The sequence below is a fragment of the Diuraphis noxia genome, unplaced genomic scaffold, assembly GCF_037042655.1.
Source record: "Diuraphis noxia isolate RWA-SAM2 unplaced genomic scaffold, SU_Dnox_SAM2 contig0003, whole genome shotgun sequence".
Lineage (NCBI taxonomy): Eukaryota > Metazoa > Arthropoda > Insecta > Hemiptera > Aphididae > Diuraphis > Diuraphis noxia.
Genome location: NW_028301713.1, coordinates 34,560,525 through 34,578,804, shown reverse-complemented (window position 1 = coordinate 34,578,804; position 18,280 = coordinate 34,560,525). Strand labels below are relative to the sequence as shown.

The following is an 18,280-nucleotide window of genomic DNA, read 5'->3' as shown; positions in this document are numbered from 1 at the left end:
AAATAATAAAAAATACAGTTAATTTCACGTAATTTAAAGGATTATCAATAATTGTCGTAAATAATAATATAATTAAAATACTAAAATATGGGTATGGTATGGTAAAAAAATAATGGTTAGGTGGCCAATTTGAAAAATTATACAAAATATGTTTTATATAAACACTACAATATAATTTTAACGAACCTATAAAATGTATTATACTATGTTATCGATGTTGTGGAATGATGTCGTAGGTATAATCATATTATAGTGTTTTATATTGCAGTACAACAATCGACGAAAATTTTTCGCATATTATTAATAATTAATTCAACTAAAAAAATGTAATGCGTTGTTAATTTTCTCCGACGACAACAATAAAAATCATTTTTCAAACGCCCCCTGACCTATACTGTTATCGGATATAATGTCGTTACAAATGTCGCATGCACGTCATGTCAGTTTGTGTTGGCAAAAATCAATCGTACATATTATTATTACATCGAAAATATGTACTTAAGTATTATAAAATAAAAATGCCATAGTCATATGTAGTATATATAGGCGATTGTCTAGCCAAATTATTGCTTAATCGAGACACTGCAACGTCTAGACTAGGGCGACTGTGGAATGTTTGTTTTGGTATCAAGTCTCGACGCGCGTGTTTTGACCATATTAGTCCAAGTACAATAGACAATAGTGAAATACAATTTTGACAACAGCATTTAACCTCTGATGGCGATTTAGAATGGTGATGATAACCGTGTTAAACAATATAATAATATTATAATATACTGTCTGGTCATCGAATCACGTGGACACGTTTTTGTCACCTACTTCGAGAGAAAACTATAAAAAAAAACCTTATGATATTGTAGGCGCAGACAACGCGCGGCACGTGCAGTATACCGTGTTGTAATGCATAATAACAATATTTTATTTTATATACTTGCCACTTGCCAGTATACAGCGTACATGTGTATTTTACCTTTTACATGCAGTAGGCATACATTGTCTGGTCAACATTATCATTTATAATAATAATATGATATACCCACACGAGTTTCTACACCAAACGACTGCACGCGTCACTGTACACTCATTAAAATATTCGACGAACACAAACGCTGATAATGATAGTCAAATAATATTCTGATCCAGTTTTAACGATGTCCTCCTGCACTGCGCATGTAACCAACAGCTATCTATATGTATTATACATTACACATTACCACTATTTTAATTATATATTATAATGTGCTCAAGCAGTCGAGCGCCTATTTATTATACCTCTATATAATTTACCTGTATACATAATACCTCAACAATTATAATAATAATACAGAAAAATATGAACTGGGATAGGAATGACCTGTGGCTCGAGCGCCGATAATATAGACAACAACGTGTTTAAAATCAATTAATTTTCTCAATTTTATTTATAACAAAGGAACACAATATAGTATAATATAAACATTATCAGTCAATAACCACAGTTAGTTGTAGATAACTGCAGCTGTTAAAATTGAATCACAGAATCGCTGTTGAAAAAAACAATTATTTATCACAAATATATCGTAATAATGCATACGACAGCGTTTTATATACATACAAATTCGTAATACATTATTGTACAAATATTTTTTTTTAAACAAAAATAAAAATATATTTGTTAGGTCTTAAGTATATATATATAAAAAAAAATAATATAAATTATAATCATAATCAGTAAAGAATCGCAAGACGATAAAATATCTTTCATATAAACATAATTTAAATCTACTAATATAATATAATATGTATATATAAATACTATATATTGGCTGATCGATATATGATCAATAGTGCGATCAATATATAATATATTATTATACGAACACGTTTACAGGTGGTAAAAATGGTTTACACTGTTTAGAGATCCCAGTAAAATAGATACCACAAAAATATAAAATTAAAAAAATAAATAAATAAAAATTACACACGAACGCAAACACACATTATATACATGTTAGTACAATATATAGAAACGAGTTTTGAGCAAATGGCGAAAGACTTTCGGGGGCGGACGGACGAGACGGGTCGGCGTAGACCGACGGACGATAGCAACTTGGTGCATTATTAGTACCTGCAGGGCTGCTGTCTCTGGGGCGTCTGTTGGCTGGTGAATGATGGTCGACCGGCGGTGCGGGAGTCCGATTCGAACCAGAAATCACGAGACATGTAGTATCCGGCTTCCGGCAACAAGGATACGAGTTGTCTGCGATCGGCTGGCCGGACGAGTTCCTCGAATGACATGCCAAGTCCGGACTCGATGCTGATCGTGTCCGAGTAATAGTCGTCTTCATCGTACACGACAGCCTGTGATAGCTTGCGTTCGATGTATTCGTTTTGAAGGTTCTCCAGTTCTTCGGGTGATAGACCCCGTGGGTCCAGAGCCGAACCGTCCTGCTGGGCGGCCGGGGTAACTGCATTTCGGCGGCACAACGCTCTCAGTATCGGTTTGATAGTCTGTAAACATAAAAAAAAACAATTCCGTTAGATGGGTCTGCGTAGAAAAAAAGGCGCAAAGATAAATCGCACAAGGTGTGATCGGATGCCGAAAGTTATGTCGATAACGATATTATATAATAATATAGTATGTCGACGCTTACCTTGTTGATTTTGTGCATCTTTCTTGCGACGAAAGACCGTTTCTTATGGACGGCTTCCCAGTTGGTCGAGTTTTGCATGTGTTCGAAGTCGAAGCTGTTTGATAGATAAGCCATTTTATGTATTGTTCGGATCCGGAAGTAAATAACACGATTGATAACGAACGGTGATATTATATAATAATAACGAAAATAATATATAGTGACACTAGTAGTTTTCACGACGACGATGATAACAACACTGATACGGTGTAGTGTGATAAGGGTGACGACGTGCGATGTGCTCGGTATGCCGTTCGACGGTGTACTGTTGCCTGCCGAACGGGCGGCGGGCTCTTTTATAGGGGCATAGCGATGGGGGCAGGTGTTGGCAGATGCGGCGCCGTGCAGTGGTCTCGAACGCGCACGGACGGGACCGTGAGAAACCTCGGATTCTCGCGATCCCATGGCGGAGTACGCGGCAGATGGCGAATGGAGCGGCGGCGCTGTGGACGACCCTCGCGGCCCGCACAAACTGCACCTGCGCGCGCGAGCCCGAATCGACCCCGCGCTACGCCCTCGCCCGTGACCGCCGCAGAACTCGCTACGCCCGCGAGATTTAATATATTATTATTATTATTATTATTATTGTTGAACGCTTATTATTATATTATACCGTGTGTGTAAGGGGTTTTTTTTCATCCCTCGTTCGTCGTCGTCGTATATCATATATATATATGTATAATAATGCGTATATACCGTCACGGACCCGTTCGGACCTGCACAATACCGTAAGTGCAACACGCTGGATCCTTTTCTTTTGTACGACTTCTCCTTATATTGTATAATATATTCTATAGATATACATTTTACGCGAATGATATTGCGATGTCGTTTTCTTGTGTTATATATATCTTATTGTGTGATGCTGAATGTTTTATTACCCATCGTTTTCGCTGACCGTTTTGCAACATGTTCGCACAGGTTTCGATTCTGTCGTGTAGTATACTAGTATACCTCCCCAAATAAGTGTACCGCTAGTTATTATTATTATTATTATTATCACTTATCAGGTAAAGTCGCGGTACACGAGGGTATATGCGATCTGACGGCAGACACGTGACATCCATCCGATACTATGTAATACATTACAAATGTATATACCGCCGATACCTACGCAAAGCATGTGCTTCGACGCGGGTCGAGTTACCGCGGTATAGGTTCCGGGTGTGATGTACAGTAACCCTTTTTCAGTTTAATTCTGGGTCGTTTCGCTGCAGACATAGGTATCATTTCAATAATACGTTACTTAATGTGTAGGTAACAGTCCTACACCTGTATTAACTAATAATAATGGATGACATCGTATAATACGGCAATAATTACCGTTTCGGAAGATTTCAACATTTATTATTTTATTTTATTTTTTGTTACGACTCGATACATTGTCCTACTACTGCAACCAACGACGCCCTCACCACCACCCTCTGCGTTGTTGCATTGTTCATCTGTACCACCTAAATACATTACATTACTATTATTATATTGTACGGATCCCGACGCCGTCTCGATTGACCGTGGTATACCATTACACGATTGCGCTGACCTGTTGATTTGATCTCTCTTGTAATGTTATTATAATATGTATACTGGTCAGGCGCATTATATTGTAATATATCTACGCTGTACATTTGCCGCCTAATTTCAGTTTTTGTATAATATTATGCAGGAGGTCTAATGTATTATTATTGCGTAATATATTAAACCGTAAATATACCTTCACCCTAAATACGCGTATTATCCGTTTTTATACACTCGTGTGTAATTCTACGGTAACTTCAAATAAAACGTACGACTCGACCGTCAACATAGTATACGTAGTTTGTTATGCAATTACGTTATTATCGTTGTTATTTGTGAGTACTGCTCGGTGCCGCCTTGACTTCGTAAACAGTTTTACGAATAACATAATATATTAAAATAAATAATAATAATAGAGGATCGAATATAATTATGACCTCCGAAACTGTTGGGTAAGGTCAAACTACGTCGTCGTGTTTAGGAAATACAGTAGGCCCTACACCACCGTGCGCGTATATTTTATTCGTTATTTCGTGTATACAGGATTGTACAAAAATGTATAATTTATAATATTATTATGCTCGATGATTATTTTGCGTACACTCAACCGACGTGCATTGCTGTCCATGAATTCTCGTATAGATATTATAATATTATGACTCTCATGAATTATTATCACTGGTATATGACTTACGATGTAAATATAATGTTATGCGCGCTGTACAGCATACGGACGTCAAACCCGTCTAGGTTTCGTTATCGTAAATTTTTTCTCCCTAATATTTCCATACCGCATATTATAATCGATGGGATATTGCATTTACGTCAACCAGACCGATAAACACGCTCTGCACATCCGCCGGCCATTGAGATCTGTACAAACACGTGTCCGCACACGAACGGACTTCATTACCATTCGCGCATAATATTATTTAAATTATAAAGTTAACATATATACGAGGAGCAATTAGTGGCAACCCAAAATTTACTTTTGTCTATTTCCAAAATATCAACTGTACAGTAATGGCCTAAAAATGTTCCCAATACATACATAATACGTATGCCGTATACAGTATATCCATTATCTATACCTTAAAAAATGTAATACATTTATTTAAGCACATTTTTAAGATTGAAATTTAAACTGTAACTTTTTTTTTAAATACAAAATTAACATTTCCTGGAAACTTCGCGTTTTGCCATGAACATATAACTAAGTGTAACTGTTTAAGTATGTTATGTTATAGGTTATAACACACCAACTTCCTAGAAAATATATTATCTCCCAAAATAACTTTAAAAAAATATTACTAGTCGAAGATTAACAAACTCTAAAATGTTTATAAAAAACAACAATTTATTGCGTCTATCCTAATTAAATCATTAACAAATAATTTATATATATTAGATTGAATTTTATCCCCTGTTTTCACAATATGAAATTTGTTTACACTTGCTATGTCTCATAAACTAACACGTAAGATAAATAAACTATAACAACACTCCTCCCTGGCTCATCATTTAAATTTTATCCAATTAAATAAGCTTAAGTAAAGTATAGAGATAAGAGTGGGTTTTGTAAAACATATTATTGTTGTAATAGCTATAACATAGGTAAATAGTTCGTTTTGATGAAAAACAGATTCTAAAATATATTATAATAACTTGGAAAAACTAGTCGTTTTTAAAAAATATTTTAATGTAATTTTTGTGTAATTATAATAATATGTAAGGTACGTTTTCGAAAATAAAAACTACGTCATCAATCGATTCCTGCGATTTTCTATTTGATGTACAACTGATAACCGACAATTTTGGCCAATACGCAGTAGGTACGCACCAACAAAAGTATCCAATTATACTCTTTGAAAAGTTGTCCTTAATCGCAGGACTCGTGGATTTACCATAAACATGTAATGTATGCATGTATATCCCTACACACACACACATATTATTATATGTATATAATTTTTATATACTATATAGTATATACGACGAGCGCTCGATCCGAGATTCGATTCTTTACATATTATAATTTATTATTGTATACGTGACGACTCGGGCGCATAATAATAATATAATTAATCCGCCGTGGCACATATTCGTTAACGGCTAGCGTGTGCCGCTTCTCGATACATCGCCGTCACGTCATATATTATAATCTCCGTGAGTGCGTGCGTGCACTTAGAACATATACACATAAAGCCACCGTATATGATGTGGTACCTACAACTATATATACGGTTGTAATTGATAGCCGTATATATATACACACACACACACACACACACACACACACACACCGCAAGCATAATTATGTTGAATCGCGATCGTCGGCTCGTTTGTGCGTCGGAAAGCCGACGATCGACGGCGGTGATGCTGACCGCCGGTCTCGCTGCCTATGCGGATAAATCAAATTCGTCTAACCAGAATCTCGTTAAAACAGGTATAATATGTTATACGTACGAGCTGTCATCCGTACATGGGGTGTATATACCTACCTATACTACTACCACTGTCGGTAACTGCAGTGTAGATATGGTGTGTATTATATATTATAGCGGTGCCCGTGGTTTAAAAACGTGTAATAATATTATAATATAGCCAGGTAATAAGGCGAAGGCCAAACCGTATTATTACACCTTGTACACCTGCAGTATATTATTATAATAATATTGTGATTATTATTAGGTATATTACCTGTGTATAGTGTATAATATATTATTATTATTATTATTATTTGCGCGAATTTCACCGTCGTTCGAAACTCGTAACTATATACCTATCGCGTTTTAATGCGCGTAGGTAAACTCATACAACTTATAGTAACTACTTTATAAGAAGTACTTATATGCTATGTATGTGTATTATTATGGGTATGCGAGATGATTTGACGTGCATAATTATTACGATTTACAATGCGATCGACCTGAAGTATACACTGCGCGCGTTTACCTTACCTAATGCTTATTATTATATTGCAATAATTATTTTATGCACATATATTATTTAGGTACAGCTTCTTCGATCAGAACGGTAAATATAGATATATTCGACCAACAGATATTATAATACGATGTAATGGTTAGAATTTAAATTAATAATATAATCGAATGTGTCCTAGCTGACTGACTTATCAACGTAGAGCCTAATTGATGATAGTTGTAGGAACATGATATTTTGATTAGTAACTTCGTATACCGCCAAACCGAACCTAATGGTGTACTGCTGCAGAGTGCAGAGAATATATTGTCATATACTCCCGAGGATTTTGAGATTCACGATGGAAATGGAAATTTTCTATTTGTTTATAATTGTTTTCCATTGGTTATATATGTAATATGTATATTAATAGATTGGTTATAATAGATATAATGGTAATACCTATATAGTAGAAATAAACATTTTTTTTTTCAAATAAATTGTTGTCACTGAAGTAACATGAAATAAAATTGTTTTTATGTTTAATTCGATTATGATTAGATATAATTTTAGACCATATTATTTGATCGCTATATTTTTTACCCGAGTTGATTGAAATCACAACCACAAATTCGTTTATTCCTGCTATAACAATTGGTTACAAAAAAGTTACTATCCACTGATTTAAAATTTAATATTTTAATTTTTTAATTTTTTAATCTTTATTATTGAACTCCGTACCACGGATTAATAAATAACTAAATGAAAAATGTTTGAATGAGTTGGCATTTTCTACGAGCAACGAATTGCATGGGGTCAGCTAGTATATTATAATATTATAATATAAGACGTGTAACAGCTGATTCCAACACTCTGTACAGCGTTGTTGCATTTGTGTGATCGATCCATGATATATTTTTTTAAGTAGGTAAGTGTACCGTGTACCTATATTATATTATACAGAAGTATATACGTCGCTTTTTTGTTGCGTTGTTATTGTGCAGACAATTATGTCAAATATATCTTCATTAGAAAGAAAAAACGTGTTTTGTGCCCTTCCTAGAACCACACGCCTGGGCGGCTCCCGTTTATTATAACAGTATGTACACCTATCCTACTTTACTAGAATTTCTAGACGTCATTATACTTTACACACACGGTTCAAATATTTAAATATCACTTTTTTATCATAATTAAAATATTTCCGAAAATACAGTGGTATAAATAATAATGGTTCACGAGGCATTTTTTTTTCACAATTAATACTCTCGCAATAGTGTTTTCATACCTCTAAATGGAAAACGTACCTATATATACTACACGTTGTGGCTGTAAAAAATAACACCTCTAAGACGATCCAACTACGCCAATTCACGTATATATACAAATATATCATTATTACAATATGTTAGCTATATTATAAATTTGAAGTTAAACAAAAAAGAAAAGATTTCGAATGGGATTCATCGAGTGTTAAGTAACGTATGAGCTGTAATTTGTAAAACCGTGTTTATATGTGACATTTTGTTCTCATGAAACAGTCGTCGTTGTCCGTGGCTTATCTAGAATTTATAATTAATGGTACCTTCACCAACACACGCTCGGCCGGTTGAACATATAATATTATTATATATATATAGCCAGCATATAGGTATGCGAACGGAACGGAGGACGAGAAACACGCATATTATTATTATCTTGTTCATATTTGGTACATAAAAATGGTACATCGGGATCGATTACCACGATAAGGACAGGCGATTAATTTGTAGGATCGTCGACGGCAAGGAAAAACGTTTTTGGTTACGACGTATTTAAAAAAAAAATATAAAATAGTCACATGCGTTAAAAGTGAGTTTCTATATATTATTACGATATCATAACGTATACGAATAATAATAATAAAAAAGTGAACAAAAGTGAAGTGAGCGCATACGACACATATAATAATAATATAATAACCCTCTCCGTTTTGGTCGTGCACCACGAGATGACTGATCGCACGGGGATCACGCTTTGTAAACAGTCCCTAGCGGTTCGTGTAGTATTTTTATTTTCACACGACGGTCCAACAATGGTCCCATCAGGATCATTATAATAGCATAGCTCGTGCTACGCTCGTTTTCCCCGCGGATTATATAATTGCCGCAAAGACGATCGGTCTCGTGATTTCCGATAAATATATAAGTACATAATAACATATTTTTATACGTCACCACATCGACGTGCACCTGTATAGTAAAACGCGTCTACATGTTAAACCAATATATATATAATATAATATACTACATTATTATTATAAGGGCCGCAGGGTGGGGAACACTTTATTGTATTGGCCAGCAAAGTTTGAATGACAAATTAAGGAGGTATATATTATGTATAATAATATAATGCAATAGATGTAAACATAAAATGCTAAAAAATATTTTTCAGATGATTCATCGAGAATGCTAACCCTCGATTTTCCCTTTAGCTTATGTATTTATTTAAATTTCTGATTTTTGTAATTTTTATTTTTAAGTATACCTAATACCTATGTTACATAGGCTATGTACTAATATGACCTGAGTCGTACTCGATTTTTTTGACAAAAATGTTCATGATTTTCAATCAAAATTCGATCAAGTAGTTTTTGAGTTATAAAAATTTTTATGTATATACTAAGTTGTATTTCATCTGTACATAGTTCAAAATTAATTCTATATATATGTGGCAATATTTGTTTATAATATTAATATTTTCTAAAACTTTTGCTAGCATGATTAGTATTAGAAACTAGAATAAATATTACCTATAGTTATATTTTTATATTTTATACAAAACCATCAATGAAGACTATTCTTAGAGTAATCAATATTTTAAAAAAACTAACAGGAAAAATATTAGTTCTTGTTTGAAAATAAAAAGTTTATATCACTACAGAAAATTACATAAAATAAATAAATGGTATAAAAGTATTTAAAAAATAATGTATTATATAAAAATTTTGATTTTGATAAATGATTTTTAAAGTGGGGGGGGGGGATATATTGGAGTAAATATATCTGTAAAGGTATTTTTACCTACATGTAGGTATAATTTCAAAGTCATTTAATTTTCAAGCGAAATATTTTCGTTTGATTTATTTGATGTGACCTTATTGTTTTCGATGAGAATTAAAATCATTGTGTTAAGTAGGTTAGGTTACCCACACTTCTTACGAGCATAACTATTTTTGACCTAACAAAAAAATGAAATATTTATATTACGTCATACTTTTTATATAGAAAAGTATTAAAAAGGGTCTCGTCCCTACTAATAACTGCATGAATTGGACTTATTATTGCAGTTTATCAGTTAATATAAAGCGTAGGTATATAATATGTGGTTATTAGAGTCGGCGAATTTTTTATCTCGAAATCGATGTGTAGGTTTGTAGGTACGAAAAGGAATAATACGCATAATATATTTTATTATGATGTATATATTTTTTTATTTCTTTAAGTTGACCTCCAAACATACGTGGTATAATTTGTACTAAACTTTATCTAATGTCATTTCCGGGCGTTAAGTGTTTTATATGTTTTTTTTGTGCACAGGATGTACTCGTTTACGTCTAAAATGAGTAGCTATCATTTCAAAACAGGAACGTTTCTATCACATCACGCGAGAGCCCGCGACGAGTGTAATTCAATGCATGACCATTAATCATTATTTTACATATATATTATGTACAATAAGATAATCTGTGACTGTCGATTGCAATACATTATTTTGCCATGAAACGTCAGATTGTAACATACATATGCTTATAAATACAAAAAAACCTAATCAAAGTTGAATTGTATTTTGTAAGTTAGATTTTTGTTATTTTTTTTAAAAATATTATCGAATATTAATTTTGAATACAATTGTATAAAAACAATATTCCAAACGCCTTCAAACATGTAGACATTAACTTAGATAGTATTATGAGAATATCGAAAATGTTCATCGAATGCAATGAATTGGCTACCTTATATATTATATAAGTACTTGCAGGTACCTACTCAGAATAAACTGTTTTTTTTTTTTTTTTTTTTTTTATTAATTAAAGGCTTCAAATACAATGTTTATTAGCCTACAATGGTTTATATATTTAATTTATAATATAATGGAAATTGATAGTTGTGATGTGCTGTCTTTGGTTCTTGTCTTATATGTTGGTTGTAAGGTCGGCCATCTTGATGAAGCTAACTATGTTTTTTTCTTGTCCTGGTCCGAGTGCGTCTTTGAGTGAGGAGGTGTTTATTTTTGCTTTTGATCTAGCGTTATGATAAGTGGGGCATTCTAGGAAAATATGTTTAACGGTGAGTTCGCAGTTAATAAACTGTTTTATAAACAGTAAATATTAAAATATTGTGTTTAAATATAAAATCAACATAGTATATAGGTACCTATATTTGTTTACATCTTACAGTCTTCTGCACTGTGTACGTAAATTTATCATTAATACAATATTATATAGCTATTAGCCATCTAAAAATGCTATTACGTTAGGTAATATAACTTTAATGCGTGTCGTAATCTTATAATATTTTTTGCATGTTATAATGGATATTGTTCTGGGTAAAGACAATTTTCACTTAATTTTGTCGAATTACACCAGGATTCAAAAATAATGATGTTCAAATTGCAATCGATTGTTAATAAGCGTATTAACTAAAAAATATTAAAAATAACAGTCTATGGTCGGTAGAACAATTTTTATTTTTAATAATCTAAATACTAAATTTGATTGTTTTTATTATAATAATATAATAACATATTAAAATATTATAATAACATAATATCATGGATAAAAATTAAAAATATGGTGTTGATAAAAATGTGAGTGCATAATATATAAGCGTATCATTTGATGAATTTCAATCGATTTTCCAATTAAAACGATATTTTGAAATACTATAAAAATTCATCGTCATACATTTTTACACGATCCTGTATATATATTCAATTAATACTGCATGTTCATGAGGGCAAATGTAAACTGGGCCCGCGATTACCTTTTTTGATGTAAACTCGGCCCGAAAATTTTAGGTAGTAAAATATGTAGATTGTAAACTAGGCCCGGCAATTTCAGGTAATAAAAAAGGTCGGTTGTAATCTCGGCCTGATAATATTTACCGATAAATTTCATGCGCATTTTAATTCAAATTTCAATTCCACTCATCCCAATATATATTCCGTCATTGTGAAATTAAAAGAAATACAAACAGAAACGTACATTAAAATCGACAGCCTAGATGCACCATTTCAATTTCAGAATACAAAAACTAAAAAAAAAGAGAAGTCTTAGAAAGAACACTTACAAAATATAAAAATAAGGAAATATCAGTAAGTGAATACGATAAACACATGGTGCTTTTAACCAAGCTTGGGCAAGTTAATGATAATTTTTAACTGAGTTAAGGCAGTAAAGCTAAGTTAATGGAAAACATTTTAAAAAGTTTAAAGTTAATAGTCAACCTAATTCTTTTTTTAACTCGGTTAAGTTAAAAGTTACATGAACATTTTCAATTAATTTATTAACTTAAGTTAAGTTAAGTTTTTTTTTTTTTATAATATCTATATAAATAATAAAAATCATAAATATTATTGACCACAGAAAATAGCCAATAGTTTTTCTATACATAGGTATTGAATTAATAGAATTATGTAGTAGGTATGAAAAAAATACAAAATTGAAAATGTCGAAACAAATACAATCTTTTGATTTATTAATACACTAATACAGACAAGTATTATACATTTTTTTTAAATTATTAAATAAAAATAACATGGTATTTAAGAATGTACTTTGAATACTTTTTCAGGAAACTAAAAGTCTAAAACTGTTAGAGAATATAGCCCACTTAATACTTCATTATATTTATTATTTAATTATTTATAAATTGACTTAACTTGAATTTGATTAAAAGTAACTTGTTATTTATTAAGTTTATATCAATTAAAATAAGTTAAGTTAAAAATTAAGTTTATGAAAACTAAATTTTAAAAAGTCAAGTTAAAAGTTAAAATTAACTTAACTTTTAACTTTTTAACGCATTTTTGCCCAGGCTTACTTTTAACTAAAAAAATAGATTTATACATTATATTTTTACACTTTTTACACTTACACATTTACATAAATACATTTTACAGTTATATAACGATTTTCATACTATGAATAATAATACGAAAATGAAAAAAATTTTGGAGGATAATGAGAATCGCCTCCTCGTGGTGTCATCTGGGTAATGCTAAAGGGTTCTTAAAAATATTATAAGAAAATTATATAAAAACATTTTTATCCGGGAAGAGTTTACACCTAAATAATTTTTACCTGTAAGAACCCCGGGCCGAGTTTTTTCCTCGGGCCAAGTTTACAATCGCCCGTTCATGACATGTATGTGTATAGGTAACTCAAGGATTCATTTGATTGCCGGCGAGTCCGTCTAGCCGTATGAATGACCTTTTCGCTCGCGTTTACACCTAAAAACAATATGGTGCAAGTTTAACAAACCGAATGCAATACTGACCTACAGTCTCTCTCTCTCTCTCTCTATATATATATATATACACATTACACATATATCGATATATGGGTGGCAAAAACATTCAAAGGTCAAGAGCGAACACGGAAAAATGAAAAAAAAAAATCATACATATTATTATGGTTTTTGATGGTTTTTTTGATTCAATGTTTTTCCGCGCATACGCGAAATCGGTTAGCTGAATAATATCAATTCATTTATTAATGTTTGATAATAATTTCAACTGTACCACGAAATAAACTACGTGAAATCATTAAGTAAATACGATCGATATAACTAATTATAATTTATAACTTACTATATTATTTATATTTTGCAATTTATACCTTGTAACTTATTGTTAAGTTATCATGACAATGATTAGAATTTTGTATTCAGCTTAAAAACATATTATATACATGTTAAAATTCATAATGGAATATTGGAATCTAGACTTTTAACGATCGTTTAAATTTAAATAAATAATATTAATCGTGATCGCGTCCTTACTGATATAAGATATAATATCAATATATTACGTGCAATAGTCAATAGGTAGGTTATATATTATATTTAGTAATAATGTTATTATAATGACATTATTTAGGTATACGTCATAGAACGCCTATAGTATAATACTTGTAGAATATAATATAATATATAAAATATAATATATATATATATAATTATACAGTATAATATATGATACAACTCGCGGTATAATATATCGGTTTGATGTTGCGTAGGTAGTACATAATTATGTATGTATGTCGATTATTTATATTATAATAACCATTACTTATTATATGTGCGCCGCGAATCGCGATAGCCTTTGTAACACCGAATCTTTTTGCGTCGAACGTTATACATTATATACTACTACGTTGTATCCATAACGTATATATGGGTATATGTATATTGTATAGTCCATATTATATACAGAGTGGGTAATCGCAACAATCGTTTTTCGATTTTTTTAGTGGCGTTTTAGAAGCTGGCCAATCATCGCTGGCACATTTGTCCTTGTTAATAAATAGACACATATTTTAGTACCCGAGGTTACACGTTTATGAAGTTTGCCCCCCAACTTAGTCCTATCGAATTCGGACCTTTTAGTACTTTAGGACTAATTGTAACCGACATCAAACAATATGAACCAAACAGTTACCGTTAAAATTTAATTTCCATTTGGGGGTCAACATTTTATTAACTTCAAATAATTGATACCTACATAACGTTTTGAAATTGAATTCATTTACAATTGTCAATTTATATATTATTTTTAGCAATTAATAATAAGAAATAACAAAGGATATACAAAAAAAAATTAAACAAGATTCACAATCAATCCAACGTCTACTGCTTAGTATCGACTATCGACTTATTCAAGTAAATTTATAGAGAAAACAATAATATTTTAATTTTATGGTCATTAAAATAAAATAACTCTTACGAATTTCTATAAATATTATAAAAAATATTGTATAAAAATATTGTATAACATTTTTGTCAGTGAGTTAGATTTATAATATTTGTCATGATTATTAAATTAGCAGTAACATACTATAGGTAATAATCATTAAAGTGCTTTTTGAATACGGAATACCTAACATTTTAAAATTGTTTTCACATTTTGAATGCAGAATAATTTATTTATATAAGTGGTGAAAAATAATAATTAATAAAGATAGGATCTTAATTTTATTTCAAATTATGGAAATCAATTCCTTAAGTTGATAAGTGATAACAACCTGAGTTGTCTAGTTATTGCAGTGTATAAAATATTTTTGAAGTATAAGATCTCCCGAAATAGAAATTGATTTTCTCGGAAACTATTTAAAATTATTTAAATAAATTCAATTGCAGAACGTTATGTAGGTATCAATTATTTGAAGTTATAATAAAATGTTGACCTACGAATTGGAAATTAAGTTTCCTCGGAAACTGTATAGTTACAAATTGATTGATGTCGGTTACAATTAGTTACTAAAAGGTCACTAAATTTGGATAGGTCCGGATTCGATAGGACAAAGTTGAGGGAGCCAACTTCATGGACGTCGAGGTTACGCGGAAATTTGTCCCTGGGCAGTGTAGACTTTTTCCAAATTTATCTAAAGTAATATTTAGTTGTTATTTAAAGTTTTCCACGTTTTAAAAATTCTTTGAACATTTTCGTTGACTGATGCGATAATGACATGTAAGTCAAGCTCACGGCTTCGACGTAGCATAAACCAGTGGTGTCCAAAACCATCATTGTATTACACATTTTACGGGAGCTAAACAATGTAAAATTAATCTCAAAAAAGTCAATTTTTGTAACCATTTTCTTATACGATAGTATGTCAATTTATATATTATTAATTATGTATAGGTATTAGGTAATATAAAAAAATAGTATTATTCCAAAGGTAAGTAAGTTAATAAAAAATCAAATTACGTTAAGTCAACATTAAGCTATACAATATTAGTTATACTAGTTATCATTCTAAACATATACACAATTTAATTTAAATAATAAGTAGAAAAATATTGAATTTTTTTGTTTTTAATATTACCATCACTTTCCACTTGGGTAATAGGAAAATTATAATTAACTGGCAGCTTTGACTTTTTGACTAGTATCTATTAATGTCTACATATTATTTTGATTATTACCTGCGCGTGATAAAATTGGTAATTAACTAATATATAATATTGTAATGATATTAATGTATTTCGATAGCCGTAGCGATGCTAGCAAACAAGGACAAACATGCGACGACGGCGAGCGCGTCCGCGTGACCTACACGACTATATACGATGACGTACTCGTCCGGACGGAGAGGCCGCGTGCCGCCACCGCCGCCGGCCAGTTCACCGTCGCATATATTAATATTATTATTATTATTAATATTATAATCACAACCACACACAAACAAATGTACTCACACGTGTACATAATGTGCGTGTTTTACGTTAATATCATTATGCCATCCGTCTGGCGACCCTCGTCGTGGCACGCGGAGGACGATTGGTAAATTATCGTATTGTCCAACTGCGTAGATAGATATATATAGCGCATTTATACATACACGTATATATTATTATATAAAACACAAACACGTATGGTTGTAGTATTTTAAACGTAAATCAAGAATGGTTAATTAAATTATTATTACTGTTGTTGTTGTGTATGGCGTAATTTAATTTTTTTTGTCAACGTTAATTATTTTTCACTACAGTGAATTGATCGAATCATTAAATATCAACACCTTAGAACATAATATTATTGAAGTTTTTCATTATTATAAACAGAAAAATAAATTTGTGATTTCATATTCTGAAGCAGAATATTTTTTTGAGAGTGTCAATGTGAAAAAATCGGATTTTGAATTCTGTTGGCCAAATGTAGCAAATGAATACGGTACGGTATACTGGCTAAAAATATGTAATTGTATATTTGCACCTCTCTCCAAACCATGAAAATATCCAAGTTACGAACAGCGAACACCACAAGTTCTTATACCACGAGGTATATAATAGCAAAACGATCAGATAAATAAGTTTCCACACGGAATTCAGTGGCGGATTTAAGGGGGGGCAGAGCGGCCTGGCCCCCCGTTGACCAATAAAATGTGTAAGAATATAACTGTGACGTAAAACTTATAATCACGATTCACGAAAAATTTAGGATTCTGATTTTGTTTTGATACTTAATATTTAATTATATTATACTTTATATTTATAAGTCAACTGTGAAAGCTGCTATAATGTAACGTCTTATGTTGTACTGATGTAAAAAAATATTGGACCTCTCCCAAAACAAAATCCTAGGTCCACCACTGACGGAATCAATATGTTTTTAGAGGCGTTATAGCTATCTAGACTTATAGAGTAAAAACAATTTAAATCCTTTGTGTCGTGTGGACGTGTAGTTAAAACATTATTTGTTTGTTGAGTTATTTACTATACATATATAGGTACATATGTTCACTTCGCTGTTCTTTTTCTTTAATAATTCATTTATCCCAAGTATCACTTTGGAATTTTCAAGCATTGGTGTAATTATATTAAGGATGTTATTTTATTGCTACCTTTTTTGCTGTAATCAAATGATGATTTTTCTTGAAAACTTTAATGAATTTTATTCGGAATTTGATCGTGCAGTTTTTGTTGATTTTAAATTATTAAACTTCTCATATATAGGTACTATAAGGACCATAGTCCATACAAAATAGGTTCAGAAAAGTCGTGTACACAGTCCCGGGATTCATTCAACATAAGACGGTGCAAAAATAGCGAGATACGACGATCGAGTTTTTTGCCAACCAGAAATTGATCTTGTTATAATAACGTATTAAAACATTATTATTTATAATTATTATCTATATCGTTGTACAATATGATCTATGCGTAAACCTATATCGTATTAGTATTATCATAATGTCATTACTGCAACCACGTTGCATATTTACGCCGCGTGTAAGTCCGTTGCAGATGTCCAGACATGCGTTGTTTGTTCCGTACAGCCCGTGCAGGTATACAGGTTAGTAAGTACTTATATAAAGTATTAACATTATTAAACATTATATGTATATTATCTTTTTTTTTTATTGAGCATATTTACATCGTCAACAAAGGCCATTAGTTACAATT

General features: G+C 31.5%; 1 protein-coding gene across 1 annotated transcript; it reads right to left on the bottom strand.

Annotated features, from left to right (window-relative positions):
- Positions 1 to 1,391: 1,391 nt before the first annotated feature.
- Positions 1,392 to 2,963, bottom strand: LOC107170135 (uncharacterized). Its single transcript, XM_015520163.2, has 2 exons — positions 2,634 to 2,963; positions 1,392 to 2,490 (listed from the first exon to the last, which is right to left on the bottom strand). The coding sequence occupies exons 1-2, from the start codon at positions 2,745 to 2,747 to the stop codon at positions 2,101 to 2,103; spliced, it is 504 nt and encodes a 167-aa protein (XP_015375649.1). The 5' UTR covers positions 2,748 to 2,963; the 3' UTR covers positions 1,392 to 2,100.
- Between the last annotated feature and the right edge of the window lie 15,317 nt (positions 2,964 to 18,280).

Bases quoted from the DNA above. Each gene is read 5' to 3' on its own strand.
- LOC107170135 (XM_015520163.2), bottom strand. From the start codon at position 2,747: ATGGCTTATCTATCAAACAGCTTCGACTTCGAACACATGCAAAACTCG. The intron at 2,491-2,633 runs GTAAGCGTCGAC...TTATGTTTACAG, and splicing joins AGATGCACAAAATCAACAAG to ACTATCAAACCGATACTGAG.